The following is a 22,381-nucleotide window of genomic DNA, read 5'->3' as shown; positions in this document are numbered from 1 at the left end:
CACATGAAGAAAAATGTAAAGAGGAAGAAGGGAGAGGAGAAATGGTAAGTGAAGAAACTCAGAGGAAAAAGGAGGAAGGAGAAAAGGAAGAAGAGAAGTGAACTAAATGTAAAGAGACGCATAGGGGAAAAGAGTAAATAGAGATGTAGGACGGGACAAAGGAGAAAGAAGAGAAGAATAAAGAGAGAGAGGTGGGAAAAAGATATAAAGGAGAAGAAGGAAGGAGCAGAAAGGTGAAAGGCAGAGGAGAGTGATGTAAGAAAGGGAAAGGGAGAGAAAGTGCAGAGTAAGGAGATGTAGGATGGAGAAGATGGAGAGTAGAGGTAGTGGAGAAAATAGAGAGAGGGGAAGAGACCATTCTAATTCCTTTCCAACTATCTGATTTCAACCCTGTCTGTTCACTGCTCCACCTCCTTTCCCACCCACTATCCTGCTTCCAACCTCTCTTCTGCTTTCCTCTACATCTCTTCCTTCTCTCGTCACACTTCCCCACTTTACTCTTTTTCCTCTACTTCCATCCTCCATTCCATTCTCCCTCCCTGCCTCTATGACCTCATATGTTCATGTTTCCTTTCTCCATTCCATAAAGTCTGAATCAGTTGTCTCTTTTTATGTTTGCACTGACTTCCTCACCTGCATTCCCTCTTCCCTCCTCACCGCCTGAACTCTTCATGACACCATCGGCAGCTCCGCTACTCGGGGCTGTACTCTCTGCTGGGCACTCGATGATGACCTTTCAAAGCCGCCTCTTTCCACTGATTTGAAACAACTCAGGAACAATCATTTCCCAGCAGGTCAGCGCTGCTGAATGGGGCTCTGATTATAGGCATTGGGAACTTGTATCTGTCTCTTCCTTTGGCGGCCTCCACGTTCTATTCTTTCACGTCCAATCGCCATCCCCTCCTTTCCCCATTCTGATTCTCCAGTCCATGGCCAGACTGGGAAGTAAAAGCAGCCCTGGTGATCAGTGGCGGCTGGCAGCACTAGAGAGAGGGGAGCCGGGCAAATAGGTAGTGGGTGGGTGACTACATGCAAATTTATACACACTTATTAAATAAAGAAAATAAATACGCACTTTCTTTCCCGCACGAACGTCCTCTTTGATCTGGTTTTCTTCTCCTCGGCTCTGCCTCTAGCACGGGGCCCTCAACGACTCCCCTAACCAATCCAGGTGCTGCTCTCATGCTGTAAGCCAGCATGAGAGAATTGTCAGGATTGGAGGGATCGGCCTCTCTCAGCACTCTTGAGTGCACTGGAGGCCAGTTCTTTTTCAAACCCAGCTGTCCATGACAGCTGGGTAAGAGAGGTTTAAAATGTGCATGTCTGGCTGGCCATTGCAAGAAAGTCAGCCAAAGAGACATGCACATTTTAAGTTTGAGTGGACTGCTCGCTGCTGCCACTCAGCAGCAATGGCCTGATCCAGTGGGATTACCAGCTTGGGTTACTCATGAATTACCATACTCACCTGGGCCCATAAACATTCACACATAAGCTGATAATCACCGCTGAAATCAAGATTCTATGTTTTCCTTCGTAAGGAATTTACCCTTATCTCAATTCTTACGAACCTCATCACCTTGAATCTTAATTTTTCTCTGGTCAATAGATCATGTTGTTAGCAGAATCAGTAGAAATGACATTTACTTTTATTTCATTACATGACCACAGACTTGGAAGAGTTTTAAAGTTTTATCTAGTGAATAATTTTGTGAGTCAGATACCAATACATGTTTAAACACCGATTTCTCAAGGAAATTTATCAAAATATAGGGCAAAAAAGTTTTGGTTAAAATTTCATGATGACAGTGCCTAGAAAGGGTAGAAGAAGAGGGCAGCACAAGGACATACTACACAGGGTTATATTTACCTAGAATGGTGTGAGGACCAACCCCTGGCCAAGGAGCTGTAATTAGGACAGGTTCTGGACAGGATAGGTGACCTCTTCTAAGTGCAAAGCCAGCGTCACACCCCTCTCTGGTACTGCTCTCTTCGATTCTTTCCCCTTCTAGATGTACGTCTTCTACAGCAATTTCTCCGACTTCTCTCTCTCCGTCTCTTCTCTCTTGATTCTTCTATCAGAGTGCTCGAACAGCGTCTCTGACCTCTGTGGCATCTGCCGTCATCTGCATTGGTGATGGGTCAGTGAGAGACTGACTTCTAACTGACTAAGCCTACCTTAGTTATACTATTCTACGTGTATGTACCACCCACAATGTTTCAATTTTCGTGAAAACCCCTACTTCTGATTGGACAAGAAGATGGGGAGAGGTCATCACACCATACTGATGTAATGCTTTTCTTTAGTTCTTTGTTCAATATTCCCGCCCCTTAATTTTACTTTTCCAAGATTTTATTCCCACCCATATTTCACAATAGGACCAATACAATGTATACAAATTTTGACTGCTTTCTTCCCCTCTACGGGTCAAGAGGTGAGGTTCCCAAGTCCTTCTTGTTGAAGCGACCTTGGCTGAGTTCCAATTTGTTTCATCGTGGTTCCAGACTGGTTGGGATGTGCTCGCGTGCTGGTTTGGGAGCTGCTCCTAGTGTGAAAACGACCAAACCACCCCCACTTCCATTGTCTCCTTGCACAATCTGTCTCTTTCCATCCTTCTTTTCTCTTTCTCTTCTTCACTCTTCTCTCTCTTCTCCCTCTCAGATTGCTTTCTTTCACCCTCCCACTCTTTCTCTTTGAAACTGCAATGTGCCTGCAGCAATTAACCTTATGGAGCTGGGGAAAGTGACAGAGGCAACCGGAGCTGCCCTGGGCTTTCAGAACGCTCCTCCAAGGGCTCCAACACACTGGGGAATATCCTGGTGGAATAAAATGCCTGTCCGGCCCTGCTCTCATCCTCATTAAATAACACAATTGGCCCTAAAATGCCAAGGAGAGGCTGTGGGTATCGTCTGATCCTTGCTCATGATAATACCCATAAGAAGATTTAATATGATGGGAAACATTGCCCACAAAATGTGGCATTTTTTATCATTGGGTCCCTCTTCATGTTGCCTGACCGGAATCTGTCTATGGCAGGCTCATAAATAGCCCCTAGTCAAACAATGTGTAATCCAGAATTTTATCGAAGTTTATTTTCAAACATATCAATTCCTTGTCCATTGCCTGTGGTCGAATTCTAAGGATCTAACTAAAAAGGTGATCTGAGTCATATGTTAATGTCTTATTTTTAATATTTACGCAACATTAGCTTACGGTGTGCTTCTATTGTAGCATGCATCTACTTTATATTCTCCCCTTGCGTCAAATGGGCGACTTCCTGATTTTTCAGTGATTAGACTCGGACTGCTGCGTTTTATTGAGCCGGCGTCCGAACTTGAGGCTGCTGGAAGTTCCTGGTGACCCCTTGAATGGGGTATTTGCTGTTGCAGTTAAAACCATCTACAGCAATGGCAGCTTTGGCGATGAAGTGTGAAGGCCCTCAGTTCATCAGTGAAGCTGCAGTGCGAGGCAATGCTGCCGTTTTGGACTATTGCAGGACATCTGTATCTGCCTTGTCGGGGGCTGCAGCAGGAATTCTGGGTCTGACTGGCATGTATGGCTTTGTCTTTTATTTCCTGGCTTCGTTTCTCCTATCTCTACTGTTGGTGATAAAATCTGGCCTGCGGTGGAACAAATATTTTAAATCCCGAAGACCACTCTTCACCGGAGGGCTTGTTGGAGGCCTATTCACTTATGTCCTTTTCTGGACTTTCTTGTATGGCATGGTGCATGTATATTAAAGCGATAAATCCTCTGAAATGTTTTTAATGAAATTTGAGGACTATTACTCAATTCATTTAATCGACAGACCAAGACTCCTCATTAATTTCTAATTGTTTGTCTTCTTGTGTAATAGTAACTTAATGCCATGCAGTTCTGTTCCTCTAATTAAATGAAATATTTACCCCTTGACCACACATTTAGAACTAGCCTGGCCAATAGCTCCTTAAAACGGATGTATGTCGTTACTACGCATGCTTTTACAACGCATGCTTTTACCACGCAGGTTTTACAACGCAAGACGTTACAACGACTTGCGTTGGGGGGTGCTGGATAGGGAATAGTTTAATTTACTATTCCAACTCCAGTCCCCGTGGATAGTAGGGAAGGTTTTGGATAGTAAATTAAACTATTCCCTATCCTACAGCGCCCCCCAGCGCAAGTCGTTGTAATGACTTGCGTTGTAAAAGTTGCGTGGTAAAGGTACTGTGTGGTAAAAGTTGCGTTGTAAGCGCTGTTCCCCCCTTAAAATGCTCTCACCAAAAGCTGAAGAGATGGTCATAGAAAACCTCTGCAAAAACAGTAAAATATAAAACAAGCATAAAAGTGGCACTATAGTCATTGCCCTTAACACTATGAAAGAGACAACTAGGAATGTAGTAATATTTATTTATTAGTTTGAGTTTGTCCTACTGTGTAATTATATCATGCTTTTTGGTGTACTTTATTGGTATTAGTATTGTAAGGTCATAAGCATTGCATTTGATGCTGCGCAAGTTATACTTGAATGGTTGGTGCAAATTTTAGAAATGTCTTCAATTTTCATTCATAACTCTAACTACACTTTAAGTGTGTTTTTCTTCAGTGAATGTCTGAGGTTTTTAAAAACTATTTTTAGCTGTTATACCCAAAGCTAGCTGTAACTACACTTTAAACTTATTTCAGTAAATGTTTGCTTATCATATATGGACTAGCTTAGTTGTGAGAGGCGACTCAACAGAGAAACGTTTGTGGGCAAACAATTTGGTTTGATCATGAAGCCCTCACCCACCAACCTAGTTGGTGGCATGCTTCATCATCGGGCCCACCACAGTGACACCGAATGTGTCCCGGGTGTGCTGCGACGCCTGGTATGATTGCTGAGTGTGCAGTGTCGTGGGTGAGTTAAGTGAAAGTTAAAAGCTATACAGTGGGTCCCAGCACCCGAGGGTAAAGAAGAGATTTTAATCACTGGGCCCCTGTTAGCGTCTAAAAGGCAGACGGACGTGCTGGAGTATGGATTATGACCTCCTACGTCCTATGTGGTCTACATGTTTCAGCCAGGCCTTTATCGTTTAAACTGGCTTTCCTCAGGACCAAAGAGTATGTGATGGTGAAATAAATGATACTTAATTTAAGTGGTAGTGTTTGTGGAAAAATGTGTCACACTCGCTAAGATGCGATATGTGTTAGAAGGGGGTTTCGTCTTGCTTTAACTGGCTTGTTGCTGTTAAAGCCTCCTTGTGTCACCTGGCAGAGAAAAAGACCGAAATTGTCGGTCTGGATCCTCCTTGGACCTGTTGCCCTTCTGCGGTGACACTCAGGACACCACAAAAGGGCAACAGGTCCAAGGAGGGGACATTGTAAACAAAGAGGCTAAAGGCTTAGTGGTTTCCAAATGTCACCAGAACCCCGAGATTTCTTTATTGGAGCACATTGCACATTATGTTTTATATAACTTTTATATTACTTGTAAAAGCTGTGGTTTTTCTAAGAGGGGAATGTTTATTGAAAACTCTCATGTTTCTAACTGTATTATACTGTTAGTATTTCTGTAGTAACAAGCATTTTTTCTAAGTAAATTAGCTGGAGAAGGGAGCTATTGTTGAAGGTGATTTCTTCAAATTGAAGCAATGTGGACTGATTATAGTTAGAGGGCCAGATGTACGATCGTTAAGTTTGTCGATTCGCAGATTGCGTGAAATTGCGACTCGGAATTTGTGACTCGCTAAACCTAATGTACAACAGTGTCCTAGACACTGTTTGCCATTCCCAATGGGGTCACAAATTGCATGTCTCATCAATATTAATGAGGCTGTCGCAATTTGCGACTCCATTGAAAATGGCTAGCACTCCCAGCAGCCACGGCCCGTGGAGGGAGTTTCAGTGGGGCGGAGAGGCGGGGCGGGGGAGGGGCAGGGTGGGGGGTGCTAAAAACCGGAGTATGGATAATTGAAGGTAAGTAAACAATTTAATTAATAAAATGAATTTCGTAGCGCACCCTGCATCAAATTTTGCGATGCAGCTTGCGCTACGAAATTCGTTTTATTAATTAAATTGTTTACTTACCTTCAATTATCCATAATCCGTTTTTTAGCACCCACCACCCTGCCCCTCCCCTGCCCCGCCTCTCCGCCCCACCGATACTCCCTCCACGGGCCGTGGCTGACTCCCAGGGAGGGTGGTCTGATGGGGTCCGTACACCACCATGTCTGTGACTGCTTTCTTAAAAAATCAATTTTTTCCATTAAGCCCGTTTTCCTTAAAGGAAACCGGGATGTGTTTTAAAAAAAAAGAAACTTTTCAGTTTCATTTTTTAAGGGCAGGCAGTGGTCCCTTGGACCATTGCCTGCCCTTAAAAAATATTTGCAAACCCATTCACAAAGGAAAAGGGTGGTAAACTGCAACTGTTTTGAGACCGCGAATGCGGTCGCAAAACAATGGTACATGGCAATTGAACTCGCTATTAGGAAGGGACGCCCTTAACACGCCCCTTCCTAATAGTGAGTCGCTAACCCTATTTTGTGAGTCGCTCATAGGTTAGCGACTCGCAAAATAGGGTTAGTACATTGGGCAGACTTTTTTTGCAGTCACAAAGGAGCCAAATTCCCCTTTGCGCCTGCAAAAAAAGCGGTCGTACATCTGCTCCAGAATGTTCACAATTTTTGTACCTCACCTGGAACGCGGAAAATATGCATGCACACATTTAAAAATCTCTGTCTTTTCTTCCTCTCACTTTCCTTCTTCGGTGTTCCTGTTCCTTCCTGAACAAGCCCCGCCCACTCCACGTCTTCCGCTCTCCTCCCCCTCCTGCCCTTTATCCGAGCCTGGTGTATTGACATGCCTCGGAGGTGCGTGCTGCGAAGGCAGCACGAATTAATCAAAATTAACAACATGTGGAAAGGTAGAAATGATTTTCTGAGTATCTAATTAAATGACACCATTAGCGGAGGCAGGCAACATTCTGCAAGCTTCTCTCCTTTTTACTGTTTACAAGCTGGTCGCTTTAAAATCGTGTGTACGCCGTAAAACCAAGTCCTTCCAGTAAAGCCTTTGCCACTCAGGGATTCTCTCTGCAATGCACGAGGAAATCAAACACAGACCGTCATATATGGGGGCTAGGATTCCTCCAACACAATTAAAAGAAAAAAAGCCCAGTTGAAACAAGGACAAACAGTGCCAACAGAGATAGGTATATAAGGTTTCCAAAGCCTTGTATGTTCACTACTAACTTGATAGCAACTCAAGCATGTGTCTATGTCAATTGATTAAATGGTGGGTTAAAAACGCAGCCTGACTAGGTTCCCAGGTCCATATGCGATGTGCTGGTCACATTTGCAAATCACAATTGCAGTCCGTGTTTTCTTTGAATTCTGTGACTTGTAGTTTTGCATATTCGATTATAAAACAGGACTACAGGTTCCAGAGTTCAAAAGTAAAAAAAAACGTGGACTGGAGCAGCACATCACACATGGACCTTGGAAACTAAGAAGTTGCAGGTTGAGTACCGCCTGTGTTCAACATATTATTGTTGGAAGCTATAATACTTTTGTTTTTGCATAGTGAACCTCTGCTGTTAGTGTGGCATTTTAGTGCTGCGGATAATCAAGGTTGTGTGAAGATGAAGAGTCCCAGGCATGGGGTGAGGCAGTCATTGATACCAAGGTAGGTGAGGGGGACACTGGCAGCAGGCATGTGCAGTGCGACAGGTGGATAAAGACCCTGGAACAGTAGACCAGGTCACAGAGGGGTGGAGACATATACTGCATGGTAGGGAGGCATGGACAATGGTAATGAGATATGGACACAGACCCTGGCAGAAATAAACACAGGGGGAGCATAAAAAAGTAATCTAGCAGAGAGACAGAGACTAGGGGAACAATGATACTGAGCCGTGAAGGCATGAGAATTGGAAGACGGAGTCGTAGACTCTGGTCCTTGAGTAATAAATGTCCTCCGGTCCAAGTGACTGTAAGTACCTTTTGCAGTGACCATGCCGGACTGTCACAGTGTCCTCATAGTCCTACATTAGTGTATCCGACCTTCCCAATATCGGCTTTGCACATGTGTCTACTTGCTGCAGCTTTTCTCCTCTCCTAGGGGCAGATTTACAATTACTGGTGCATACCTGCAAATTAGCAGGGATGTGCCAGTAATTGTGCGCCGCTGCTTCACCACCCATGATGCGCCGCATTGTAAATGCAGCGCACCATGGGGCCAAAACGGCACAGATGCGTCACACATCTGTGGCGTAAAAGCGGTGCATTGCTAGAGTTGCATTGCAAGCAGCTCCAGCAATGCTCTTGGGGGCCTATTCTTTCATTTCTGCCTCAAGCCTTACGCCTGCTTCAAGCAGGCGCAGGGTTTTTTTGCGCAGCATTGGTCTAAAAGTGACTGAGTGAAATCTTGTAGCCAGCCACTTTTAGGAGGCGTTCCTGCGCAGGAACGCGCCCCCCCCCCCCCATAAGCAGGAACGCCTCCTAATGGCGCAGGGCCTTACAACCCAGATGCGTCACGTTGTTAATACCCCGCACCATGGTGCATCTTTTGCGCCGCCGCTGCGTCACAAAAGTGACGCAATGGCGGTGCAAAAGAGGCTCAAGGGGCTTGTAAATCTGCCCCTTATTGTCTGTATCTTCCTCACTATGCTCCTTTGCTCATGTCTTCTTGTTCCCATAATCAAGGCTTTTTCCTAGTGTTAGTGGTACCAGTGTTTGTGCTCCTGTAGGTGCAGTGTTTTAAATGGGCCATTACTGTCGGCTACTGAGTACCAGCACTTCTTTGTTTTGAGTGTTAGAGTACCTGCACTTCTCAAGAGAGCCATAATACTTTTAATTGGGGAGTAGCAGTATTTATTAGAAACAAGTAGGTACTCTGATACAGAGTACCTGCAATTCTATTTTTCAATTTCAAGCACTGTGTAGTTGTGCATTCTAGTGCTGATACTCATTCCAATGATACTGAGGGCCGCTAGCTACCAACCACACAAAGACCTAACTGATCACAATGTTGTCCCTTGGTGCATGGTTGGCCAACAACATTACCCATAGCTGCATGTCACACTCCTTAGATCAGGACTTGGAGGATGGTGCAGCATTTCCCTTCTGCCTCTCTGTGCTAAGGGTGGCCCTGAGTGGTAGAAGGAAAGACTGGATGGTAATTCCATGCAGGCTGATGCACTGCTCAAACGCTAGATCCGGATGCAGGAAAACAATGTTTAATGTCATATTGTGGCTATCAAGAAACTTAACGTTTGCAAAAGGAGAATTTCCTGAGTTTGCAGGCAAAGTCAACACGTCACACATCTCTAATCCAAGAGTTAGTGAAGCCTGGGGGGCGGAGCTAGCCGGCGTCAATGGCGGACGCGTAAGAGCGAAGCTCCGAGCCAGCGCCGACACCTATCCGGCATAGATCCTCTAAAAGCAGTGCCACACACAAATAATCAGCGGACGTCGTCCCCACTATCCCTAACGGATCTCCGGCTGCAATTTGGGCGGAATTCGGGCTAGGGAAGCCCTACTTTGACAGACTATCCTACTGACGCTGGACCAGGCCCGAATCCCCGGCCTTTCCTAACTGGCGAGGCCGAGCGACGTCACCCGACGTGCGGCAGAGGCGAGCGGACGGCTGGGGGTCGGACGACGCTTGCCGGAGGCTGGCCCACCGGATGCCCCACGCTTTGGAAACACGCATCGGAGGTGCTGACTCACACCCGTGAGCCGGTGGGAGCGACGAGGGAGGCAACGGTGCGACTGCAGGGCCGGTTGCGGACCACGTGGTGACCACGGAGCACCCCAGAGATAGGATCGGCCCGGGCCCCAGACAGACTTCCATCCCCACAGCTGAGGTGAGCTGGGCTTGTTGAGGGAGCGAGCAGCCTCCAGAGAGCTGAGGACTCCCCCCGCGAGAACGGACTTCTGTTACTGCCCTGGGCCATACTGGAGGTACTGGAGGGCGACCTACCGGCCATACCTGAGGACATCCACGAGCATCAGTGGCAACACCGGGCCCCAGCAGGCTGCACTCCATACGCAGCCCTGCCTACAGCACCACTGCAGCCACTCACTGCCATCGAGGGTGCACGCACGGAGCTCTGGCATACAGTGAGGCCCCCGTCAGAGAGGGCCACTGCCTCCCCGAAAACTTCACGATGGTCAAGGGAGACCGGACGCAAACGAAGCTGACGTTCGAGCAGCGTAGGCGGAAGGAACCAGAACAACCGGCTGCCCAGTCTCCGAACGCGGCTAGTGACCAGAGTCCCTCACTGTGCGCCGAGATAAAAGAGATGCTTACCACTATGGAGAAGGGGCTGCAGGAGGGTATGTCGGCCATTGGAAGCAAGATTGACGCGCTGGCATATCGGATGGACCGGATGACAGAAAGAGTGGACAAGCACGCGGAGAGGCTGGACATGGCAGAGCGCCGACTCACTGAGGCGGAGGAGGCGCAAACCGAGTGGGACTCTGACCGTAAACAATTTGGTAGATTACTTCAGGTCATCCAGGAGAAGTCGGAGGACTTGGAGGCGCGTTCCCGGCGCTCCAACATCCGCGTCACGGGTGTGGCCGAGTCGACCCAAACGGGCAAAATGGAACTGTTTATTGAAAAGCTCCTGAAGACGATGCAAGGGGACGACACCTTCTCGCCAATGTTTATAGTGGAACGCGCCCATCGCACCCTCGGCCCGAGGCCTCCCCCGGGCGCCAACCCGAGGCCGATTATAGCGAAATTGTTAAATTACAGGGATAGAGACGCTGCCCTCAGAGCGGCCCGTGAAAAGGGCAAACTACAGTACGAGGGAATGGACATATCGCTATACCCTGACTTCACTTCGAAGGTCCAGGAGGAGAGACGGAGATTTGTTCCATACAAACAGCAACTCAGAGACCTGGGCCTGAACTACGCCATGCTCTACCCCGCGAGACTACGCATCAACAGGCAGGGGCGCTCGCATTTCTTCACGGATCCCAAAGAACTGCAAAAATCCTTGAAGGTTTGGATGAAAGATACCCGGGGGAGTCCGAGTCCACACACGGCGGAGCGGAACAGTAATGGGGACCTCGAGGAACAAGACTGAGGAACAGAGGGCGGTGTGCAGTGCAATGAGTTTCACCGGTTGCTTCAGCACCCCCGATTCCCCTCGTTGGACTGAAGGGAGATAGCCGCTCGGAGCGCGCTGCCGCAGGCCCTGGACTATTACACGTTGAACTGTGGGTGAGATTTGTGTGTTTTGTAATGGGGCCTCCGGGGGGCTGCGCTTGCACTACTGGAACTGCCCTAGGCGGGACTTGGCTCCCAAATGCGAGACACAGGAGGGTACTGGAGAATCTGGGTGTGGGGGGGAGGAGGGGTGAAAACTCGCACGCATTGGTGAAATGTGGAGCTTCGAAGACACTGCTAAAACTTGTTAACGGGGCGCTGGCGAAGGGGCAAGCGGAAGGACACTGTTTGATAGTCCTAGTAGGGAAGAGGACGACAAAAGGACTACACAGGCTACCTCTGCCCCAGCGCATACTGCGGTTACGGCTCGGATCGAGCTGGTATGGGGAATTGTTGCATGGGCTGGAATGTGGGGGGGGGGAGGGGCACTGGAACTTCGGTCACACCAGGTTGGGGGTTGGGTGACTGTGGGAGGCGGGGGGAAGCGAGAGTTGGAGGACTCGGTCACACCAGGTTGGGGTTGGTTGACTGTGGGTGGGGGGGGAGGTGGGGGTTATGGGTTCAGAACTGTTCGGGGGGGGGTCCAAACTGTGCTCTGAAATGTTGTGCACCTCGGAGGGCGTAGGCGGATGCTGCGGACGGAGGGGGGTGATGTATGGTAGGGCTTTGACATTGATATGCTTCTTTAGGGACAATGGTTGATGCATCACATGATGACTTACTGAGTGACACAGAGACTCTCAAGGCTGTTACATGGAACGTTAGGGGGCTAAATGATTACCGAAAACTCCGCAAGGTGCTGCAGTACCTACTCCGACACCACATAGACCTGGCGCTTTTGCAGGAAACTCACTTGCCCGACACCAGCAAGATGCTCACGCACAGGGGGCTTCAGGGTAACGCCACTTACGCGGGCTTCACCACACACGCAAGGGGGGTTCTTACATGGGTCAACCCGAAATCCAAGTTGTCTCTCACACTACTGAAAGCAGACCCGGAGGGAAGGTTTGTGTTGAGCAGGTGCGTAGGCAAGGGCCACGACATGCTAATCATGAATATCTATGGCCCGAACTACGACTCCCCTGACTTCTATGCGGCGGTGGCGGGCCACTGCGCTGCTTGCCCCGCTGATAGAATGCTTTGGGGGGGGGACTTCAACTTCACATTTAATGCAGAGATGGATAGGTCGGCGGGCCCCCCCCGGCGCCCGGCGGCGGCCGCTCTGCAGATGCAGGCTGAAATGTTGCGTCTAGGGCTGGTAGACGTTTGGAGAGATAGGCACAACGACAAGGGGGGATACACACACTACTCCGCGTACCATGACATCCATACCAGGATAGATTACTGGCTGTCCACGCACACGCTGCTCCCCATGGTTAGGGGCTGCAGGGTGCTCCCCCGCACCCTGTCGGACCACTCCCCAGTAGTTCTAGTACTGACCACTCCCAAGCAGAGGATCCCTCCGTTCACGTGGCGCTTCCCGCCATACTCACTACTAGATGAGGCGTTTAGGGCTGACCTAGGGGAGGACATAGATACCTATTTCGCCACTAACGTAGGCTCAGTGGACAGTTTTGGTACAGTCTGGGAGGCATTCAAAGTGTACGTCAGGGGGGTAGTCATGGCAAAACACTCCAGTGTCCTCAAAGCGATTAGGAACAGGCTTAAGTATCTTGAGGGGCAGATCGCGGACTGTGAACGCCGCCAGCTACTGGACCCGACGCCACTCGGGAATGAGTCCTTGCAGGGCCTACTGAAAGAGTTTCAGGAGGAGGCGGATAGAGAGGTTAGACATCTAGGAAAGTACGCGACAGCGCGCTCTTATGGAGAAGGAGAACGGCCTGGAGCACTGCTGGCTAGGATAATGAAGGGCACTAGGCGCAGGCAGACAATCCCGGAACTGCAAACCCCGGGGGGGGAGAGAGTCAATACGGAGGATGACATTCTAGCGGAATTTCGGAGATTCTATGAGGACCTGTATACTACCAAGATCACTGGGGTGGAAGACCAAATTGACAACTATCTAGACTACATTAAGATGCCGTTCCTCGAGAACTGGCAGAGGGAATTCCTGATGTCCCCTATACTCCGTGAGGAGATATCGGACGCGCTAGACACCATGAGGTCCGAAAGTGCGCCCGGGATTGACGGACTGACGGTGGCATTCTATAAGGCATACAAGGACAAGCTGTTGCCTTACCTCTCCACCCTCTTTGACGAGATATGCGAGTACGGCGCTATGCCGCCCTCGATGAGAGAGGCGCTCATCGTCACAATATTGAAGCCGGGCAAGCCTCCTGATCTTCCAGGTTCATACCGCCCCCTTTCCCTTCTGAATGTGGACGCTAAGCTTTATGCTAAGGTCCTGGCGACCAGACTGGCACTGGTAGCACCGGAGCTGGTAGCCCCGGAACAGGCAGGGTTTATCCCAGCTAGGAACCTCACTTACAACATCCGCACTGTCATGGGAGCCATGCAGCACACTAGGCATGATACTAAAGCCATGGCGGTCTTCCTCGATATGGAGAAGGCCTTTGACTCTGTGGAGTGGCCCTTCATGCGTAAGGTGCTGAAGAGGCTGGGACTGGGGGAGCTATTCCTCCAACTCCTGGGCGCGCTCTACCATATGCCTACGGCGAGGATCAGGCTGGGGGACGCGGTCTCGGAGTCGATCGCCATTAGCAGAGGCACGAGACAGGGGTGCCCCCTCTCCCCGCTACTATATGCACTGGTGGCGGAACCACTGGCGTGCGCAATGCGGGAATACCACTCCTATGAAGCCATCAGCTACCCTACTTACAAGATTGGCATATCCACGTACGCGGATGACACTCTGTTGTACATCAGAGTCCCGGCCAATAACTTGTCTTCGGTCTTGAGGGAAGTGGTGAGGTTTGGCGCACTCTCGGGACTAAAGGTCAACTGGCCAAAATCAGTGGCCTTCCCGCTGACCCCTATCACCGAGCCTTTCGAGATGGATTACCCGCTCCAATGGTCCACAGAACCGGTGAGGTATTTGGGCATCATGCTCCATACAGATCCTGATGTGATGATAAGGGAGAACTACGGGGTTGCCTACAGTAAACTTGTGGACGACGTGGAGCTTTGGATCAAGCTTCCGCTGTCGCTGATGGGCAGAATAGCTATGATGAAAATGGTAATCCTCCCGAGATTTCTGTTTCTCTTCAATAACCTCCCGATGGTCCTTTCGAAGGCTTTCTTTGCGACCATGAACAAATTACTAGTGAGACTGGCGTGGGCTGGAAAGCAACCTAGAGTGCAATGGAAGGTGTTACAACTGCCATACGAGCAGGGAGGTCTGGCTGCTCCAGACCTGGAGCGCTACTACAGGATTGCGCAGGCCTCCCATCTCCACACCTGGATTCATGGAGACCGGAACATCCCGCATGTGATCCTGGAGCGACTGTTCGCGGATCCCACCCCACTTCCAGCGACCATATGCGGACCCAAGGACCGCAGGGTGGGAGTACTGGACTCTCTCCTGTCCACTAACCATGCCTGGCACTCTATATTGCAGCGACAGGACAAAGTACTGATGTACGCATCCAACATGCCGATACAATGGGCGCTATGGCTCCCAACATTGGCGGAACCTGGTGTGTACAAGGCCCTCAACGAATTAGGCGCACGCACCATGGGTGACCTCTTTGTGCAAGGGAAGGTGAAGACGTGGGAACAGCTCGCGCACGGGGGGGAGCGTGCCTCAGTGCTTCAACGATTCCAGTATCATAGGGCGAGAAGTGCGCTGCTGGATCTATTGGGCCCCGACCTGGAAGAACCCCCTGAAGTCCCGGAACTAGTATACATCATAGATACTGAGAACCCGAAGAAACTGATTTCTAGGCTTTATAGGATAGGTCATGAGCACACTGCACTACACTACACTAGGGCGCGACTAGCCTGGCAGACTGATCTAGGGACTCCAATTGACGACGGCATGTGGGGGTACTGCTGCGCGGCCTCCAGGCGCATTTCCCTGAACGGGCGGCACCGTTTGATCCACTTTAAATTCTTGCAGCGGGTGTACCACACGCCGGAGCGATTGCACAGGTACGGCCTACGGGACACGCCACGCTGTGAGAGATGTCATGCTCCAGTGGCGGACTTCCTGCATTTAGCCTGGTGGTGCCCAGGAGTTCAGAAGTTCTGGGCCTGCGTATTTGCAGAACTTAGCAATATAGTGGAGTTGGACTTGACACTTAACCCGGCCCTCGCGCTGATGGGATACACAAAGGAGATACCCGTCACGGTGAGGAAGCTGGTGAGCATGGGCATGCTCCTTGCGAAAAGAGTAGTGGCACTGTGCTGGATGAGGGGGCCCCTTCCTACACTGAAGAGGTGGTCTAGTGACATGAAATACTGCAACACTCAGGCAGACGCATACAGCGAGCTCCTCCCGCCCCGAAGCCGCCCCAAAAACTTCTGGGGGCTATACCAGACTTACCTAACCTCCAGAATAGACGAGGATGCATCCACTGAGGGGGAGGGGGAAGACCAAGACAGTGACCCGCACATAGAGCCCGGATAGAGCTGCGCACTACACTATAGCATGTCAATGGATGGGAGATGCTATCACACCCCTGCCTGTGCGAGACATTGGGAGGCACCCTCTAGGTTGCTGGGAGGTTGCGAGTGGCACGAGCCATAGCCCGTCACCGGGACGCGCACTACCAAACACGAGAAGCACACACATGGGACCTGTTGTGGGGTGGGGGGGTTCATGGGATGGGGGTTTGGTTGGGAGAAAATGATAAAAATGTACAGTTTTGTTTGTATACACGCAGTGCACACCGTAACGCAGACAGGACTAGCGGGCGGGGGTAGCCCTGCTTGATCCGTATTGCTACTGAGACCTAAACCTTGATCTATAGGTCCTGCTGCTTGCTAGATGTAAGTGTCATGATTGTGGCGAGGCAGACCGCTGCCGGCCCGTGAAGGGTTGTAGGCGAAGGGCTCCTCGTACATTGTAATGTGCTGTTATTTTTGCATGATAAACAAATAAAAAAAAAAAAGAGTTAGTGAAGCCTGGCTTGGCAGTTTGGACTGGACTGTTCCATTTTGAGGAGGGTCAAGACTGCTTTGCATGTGTCTGGGTCCAGACTGAGGTGGCATGGTGGGCAAAAGAACCATGGGTTGGAACGCTACCCAGAAGTATTGTCAGTGGTTAGTTAATTTGCAAACATTCATCCCATTATTTTTTGTGTTTCAAGTGTTGGTGAAGTTGCCAGGGTCAAAAAAGGTTTTGTGGTTGAGAAGGGAGACCTGGTGACTCTGTGAAAGGAAAAATGGCACAACTGAGCAGTTACGGATGGATTGCAAAGGACGAGTGTGCACTTTTCTAAGGAATAATTGATCACTCGAGCCACATTATTGAATGTGCCCTATCATAGAAGAGGCTGCAGATGATCATATGACACCTTCTTTAATCCCGATCAAGCTTGTGCTTATTATGCCACAGTGCAAGCTGGAGAGAGCCCCCCTCATTTGCATCTAGGTATGACCACATGCAAATAAGGAAACACTTGGCCTTTTGCAGGAGCAAAGGAAAAGGCAATGGTGGTGGCACAGAGTAACTGTGTCCCTCCAAGGGCCCCCAAATGAGAGGAGCCCATGGCCCAGAGGGACCACTCATGCATACACTTTAGACAGGTGCAGCAATGCACTGCATCTGCCAGCAGTGGGGTACTGTGCCCCCCATTAAACTGAGACCGGGCCTCAGAATGCAAGTGAAAAGTGGTACAGCTGCTTCAAATAGCTAGTCCGTCTTTCACGAATGCACTGTTCACAGTGTCCGCGACACTTTGCACCTGCACTTTGAACAGTGCACTCACTATAATAGGGCCCATTGTTTTGGTCTGTGCCCATCGGACTTCGGTCAGGGTGCAATACAGCACAGAGTGGAACAATGAACCCTATATGTAATACTCCCCCCTGGGCCTATATCATTATCTGACCTGGGAGTGATGAGCCCTGGTAAAGAATGATGTGTACTAGTAAAGAGTTGTGGAGTGTGCAATGTTCTTTCGGGACAGTTCTAAAATCCTTGAGATGGCCTCTGACTGGACATGAAATGGGGAAAAGTAGAAAAGGGGCCTTATTAAAGAAAGTTTCCTAGGGTGCAATCGGTGTTTATTTTGACTCTTTACCAAACGGGCACTTTGGTATCAGAGAAGGGGCTGCAGACGTGCAACGCCTTCTGTAATACGGATCACACCCATGCAAAAAGGTGTGCCGGCTTAATAGCAAAGTGACCTTCTCACATTTGCATGGTGGCATATCCCATTCAAATGAAGGGTTACTTTAGCCTTTGTGCCTAAGCCATTTTGGCTCACTGAGGGCTTCATTTACAAGCCCATAGCGCTGCCTGTGAGTCACTTCTTTTGACTCACCTGCGGCACAGTGTGCCTGGCCATAAATAGAAGGCCATGTAAAGTCACCCTGCGCGAATTTTCATGGCCTTGTCAATATGGGCCACTTTCACATATTACTCTGCTTGAAAGGGGTGTTCCATGGGTGTTGCTGGGGGTGTTCCCACGCAACTTCCATGGAACCTGACACATTCCTAGATTTACAAAGTTTTTTAAATCTGGGAATGCGTAAGAATCCTACGCCTTCCCAGGGGAGACGCAGGAGTGGCACAACAAGGAGAAATACTTTTATTTCTCCTCATTTATCCTCTTTCTATGTATTCTGCAGCACACAAAGAGGAAAATGCCATCAATTTTTGTTTTTGTGCAGGAAGGCGTCCCTTCCTGAACAAAAAAAACCCATTCCTGCAACGCAGGCACTCTTGCAGCTTGATACATGGATGCCTGCATTGGAGCATGGCAGTGAATTGTGCACCAGCGCAGGGGAAAGCACACGGATGTGTCATAATGTTGTTAATACAGCGAATCCCTGTGCTTTTAAAATGACGCTACTCTGCACAGCAAAATGGCTTACAGCTCAACCCTGCATCATTTCTTTTTAAATGAGGCCCTGAATGTGAGCTGCCTCTTCGGAGGCACAGTCACTGTGTCTCAAGGATTCCACCTGCCCACAGATATGCTCACACACACACACACAGTTGTCATTGCATCCTGTACTCATCTGGAGGGGGATCTTTGCCTCCCCTTGAGAAGAGGACTGCTCCATCAACTGCAATAATCAGCAGATAAACAGGATCAAACTCTGCATCTTTCCCTAATGAGCCTGTCTACTAGGCTAGGGGAAAAATTATGAGTTTAAGGCACACGTATCTATGGATCCCATTACCACATTGTATTTCAAATTACTGTGGATTGCTGAAATGTCTAAACAGACGATTGCTTTTTGCAAACCATTCACAAATAAAAGTGTGAAACAGGGTCATAGTTATATCACTGCACGTTTTTTTTCATTGATCTGCTCTTTATGTTAAATCTGTATACAATGTTGAGGGATCAGATTATTGGTGCCCCGAGAGGATTGTCTGACGATTTTTGCATTTTTTGTGGTGGCTGTATGTAAGCAATGTAAAGTTATTTTATGTTAGATTTCGTTTCTATAGCGTTCAAATACACAGAGGCATCTTGGCGCTGTACTAAAAAAACTACCTGTGTTGGATGTGGCTCTCAAGAGGAGAATATGCAGGGATTTACATAGTGGGGGTGGGAACCTTTTAGAGATGGGACCTAATGCTCCCTGTCATCCCAGCTTTCCTCAGCAGTGGTTGTTGACCCAGTAGACCACGCACGATTCACTCTTATCCTGCAGAGTGGGCTCACTGCCCTGGAAGGGGCTGCGTAGGCAGCAGGGGCCTGGACTTCAGTGCTGCTTCAGAGGGATACTGCGTTCTCCGTGTCACTGCTGATCAAATCTGTGCTACGAGAAGGCCATTTCGGAATTTGATCTTTGTATGGGTTCTCTAACCCATACAATGTTTAAAAAAACAACCCTATAAGTCAGAGAATGCAGCCTTGCGCTGGTTGAAAATCCCTGACTATCTGAAGGTATCACACAAGAAATGTTGTCACTGAGCAACTATGTAAAATATTTTTTTAAATGAAGGTTCAGTTTGTGATTTTCAATAATAATTGGCAGCAATTAAAGGTTAATCAATGAAGTGGTGAAAAGGCAAAACATGCATTTCAGTGGCAGATTAAAGAATTCCAGTGGTAATGGGAAAACATTTACACTTTATTAAAACAATGGAGTTTGCTAAAACATTTTTCACCAACCCCAATGAAAGCACCCAGGGTGTTTGGGCTCCACTCCTTTGGTAGTCACGCTTTGTAGCAGCATCGGTCACAGCTGCAGCCGAATGAGTCAGGATTTAAAAGATGAAAACAAAGCTTCATCTTTGTTTTTTTTGGGTAGCCTTTCAGAGTCTTTAGACCTTCCCCCGCATTCCCGTGGTCTTTTTGACCTCATGTTAGCCCTTGCACTCCAACATATCGCCTCCAATTGGAAATCTTTGAACAAACTCTCCATAATTTCCTGGTGGAATTTACTATGTCACTCTCATAGACTGGATGTTGCCTTTGCATCCTCCCGCAAGCCCCCTCGCAATGTTGACCTCTACTGGTTACCTCTTACCTTACACTTAGATCAATCCATCAAAAAGAATTACACTTCACTTTCCTCTGAAAAATTTAAACCTCCTTGAGCGCTTGTACTCCTGCTTGAATTTTCATGCTTCAGATTTCACTACTGAAAGTTTTCTTGTTTCTTTCGTTTACTCATATTTGATACCGTTCTTAACTTGTGCATTTACTAGTTACTAGTGCATTTATTGTTTCTCTTTGCCATCACTTAATTTGCAGATTTTATATTGTAGCCTTAACTGTATTTTACATTGTTTCTAAATTCCCTTCCCCTCCCTTACCCCCCGCCCCTCAAAAAATTTAAAATGCTTTGCCTTTTTATTGTGCCATCAGCTGATTTAATTTTGTTCTCCTATGAATACCCCCTTCTCATTTTATTCTGCTGTTGTCACCTTATTGTACTGCCAATTCTTTATTTCAATAAAGCTTTCAAACATAAAAAAAGAAAACAAAGCTTCACTGCTCTCACGTCAGTTTCCGTTCATAGCCCAGGCAGGCTTTCGTGAGCCCCTCAACTAAAATATTGGTGAGTCCTGAGCCCAGTGCTCTAAAGATGGTGGCACCTATGGACATCCGTCTCTGGCTCAGGACCACAGAAAACTCGCCCAGTGCCAGAGTGCCCCCTTGTTCGCATTCCAATATCTTTGCCACCCCACAACAGCAAGGCTGGGTCAAGACCACGCCAACCCAAATGGAGATAGCACACCGCCGGCCCGAGGGAGAAGCCCAGGGCTGAGACCGCCCACACCCAACCCACATCAACACCCTGGCAGGAGGGGCCGTCACTATCCACCTCAGGCACATATGTGCAAACAGGCACCCCACTCCAGCCTCCCTCCATTGTCAACGCACCCCACTCACCCTAAAATGCCATTATGCGAGGGGATTTCACTAATCATTGATTTTCTGCACTTTTTTTATACAGTGCACAAAGACTTTATTCAACATGTTAACTTTTTTCCTTCAATTTTAAATCAAAGGAAAATATTCTTTAGGTGGCACCAATATTACCAATAAACAGACAGTGTGAGACGTTCATGTAGATCACTCACAGGTTTACATAAAATATGAACGAAAACATATATGAGCACGTCAGAGGCAACTATATATATAAAAAACAGACAACACAACAGATCCTGACATATGCAGAGATGATTAGATGTTATGTTATTTTACGTTATAAGATACTCAGCAAGCGCTTGTTCACCAAACGGCTTCTTGGAGCTCAGGGAGACATGAAAAAACAACAGAGGGAAAAAGAACTAGTTATCATAGCCTGGAAGAACAGCCATGTCTTTAGCTGTTTTCTAAAAGGTGCATAGGAGGTGGCTGACCTCAGCTCTATCGGGAGCGAGTTCCAGAACTGAGGAGCTAAAACTGCAAATCAAGAACCACAATGCTTCTTGCATTTGAAAATGGGGGTGACTAACACATTCAGATGGGAATATCGTAGATTACGAGTGGGGACATAATGTAGGATCTTGGATGAAATAAAAGCTGGACTATTGCCATAGAGAGCTTTAAAGATCATGCATCCCATCTTGAAAAGGCCACACATAGTCACAGGGAGCCAGTGGAGGCTTTTCATCAGGGGCCAGACACAATGTCATTTAGGTTGGTTGAAGATCAGTCTGGCAGACTGATTCTGGACTAGCTGGAGGCGTCGAAGTTTGTAAGCCGGGATACCTACATAATTCTGCATAGTTGAAAAAACCCAGCAGAGACCACCCAACTGATCTGGGCTTTCGTTGATAGACCATTGCTTACCACTATGCCCAAACTCTTGGCTAAACTAGCCGGGGGGAGGGGGGGGGAGTTGCTTAAGGTATATGGCCAAAAGTTGAAGTTCCATGGATTCGCAAGTCCACCAGTGAGTATCAGCTCAGTTTTACAGGGGTTGAGCTTCAGTTGATTTTCGTTCATCCACTCACTTATGAAAGTCATAGTGTCTTGAAAATGAGACACGGAAGATGGATGGAGATTAATATCAAAGACTAATTGAAGGTCATCCGCATAGTTGCCTGTCATGACTTTCCTTTCCCGAAGAGAAGAGATTAAAGGAAGGAGGTAGAGATTAAAAAGAATTGGGGAAAGGGAGGAGCCCTGGGGACCTCCACAGAGCAGTTCCATCTTCTTTGAGGAAAAGTTAGCAAGTTGTTCTGATTAAAACCGGTTGCTAAGAAAAGAGGAGAGCCATTTTAGGGCCAGGCCCTGGATCCTGGCTTTGCTGACACGGTCAATCAGGATGTTATGATCGACCGTGTCAAAAGCTGCTTACAAATTTAGGAGTACCAGGGCCTGGGTAAATCCTCTATCTATGCCCCCTCTAAGCTTGTCCATAACTGTCAAGATGACTGATTCTGTGGAGTGAGAGGGTCGAAACCCAGCCTGGTGGGAGTCCAAGACATGAAACTGTTCAACAAAGGTACTTAGTTGGGTTGAGACATGTGCCTCTAGGACCCTACCAAGGTAAGGTAATAATGAAATTGGGCGGTAGTTGCCAAGAATAGAAGGGTCCGCACCTGGCTTTTTCAGAACGGGAATGATTTCCGCACTTTTAAAGAGGTCAGGAACTATGCCCGACTCAAGTGATTAGTTAAGAAGAGAGAGTGGGGGTCTGGGCATTTGGAAAAGACTTCCAGGAGAACATGCGGAGGAC

The 22,381-nt window shown here is 48.2% G+C and overlaps 1 protein-coding gene across 1 annotated transcript; it reads left to right on the top strand.

Annotated features, from left to right (window-relative positions):
- Positions 1-3,264: 3,264 nt before the first annotated feature.
- On the top strand, positions 3,265-3,738 carry LOC147683167 (ER membrane protein complex subunit 6-like). The gene has a single exon (XM_086944796.1). The coding sequence runs from the start codon at positions 3,367-3,369 to the stop codon at positions 3,736-3,738; it is 372 nt and encodes a 123-aa protein (XP_086800922.1). The 5' UTR covers positions 3,265-3,366.
- Positions 3,739-22,381: the final 18,643 nt, after the last annotated feature.

Source organism: Lissotriton vulgaris, chromosome 11, assembly GCF_964263255.1.
Source record: "Lissotriton vulgaris chromosome 11, aLisVul1.2, whole genome shotgun sequence".
In the NCBI taxonomy this organism is placed as follows: Eukaryota; Metazoa; Chordata; class Amphibia; order Caudata; family Salamandridae; genus Lissotriton; species Lissotriton vulgaris.
This window is presented reverse-complemented; position numbering and strand designations above follow the sequence as displayed.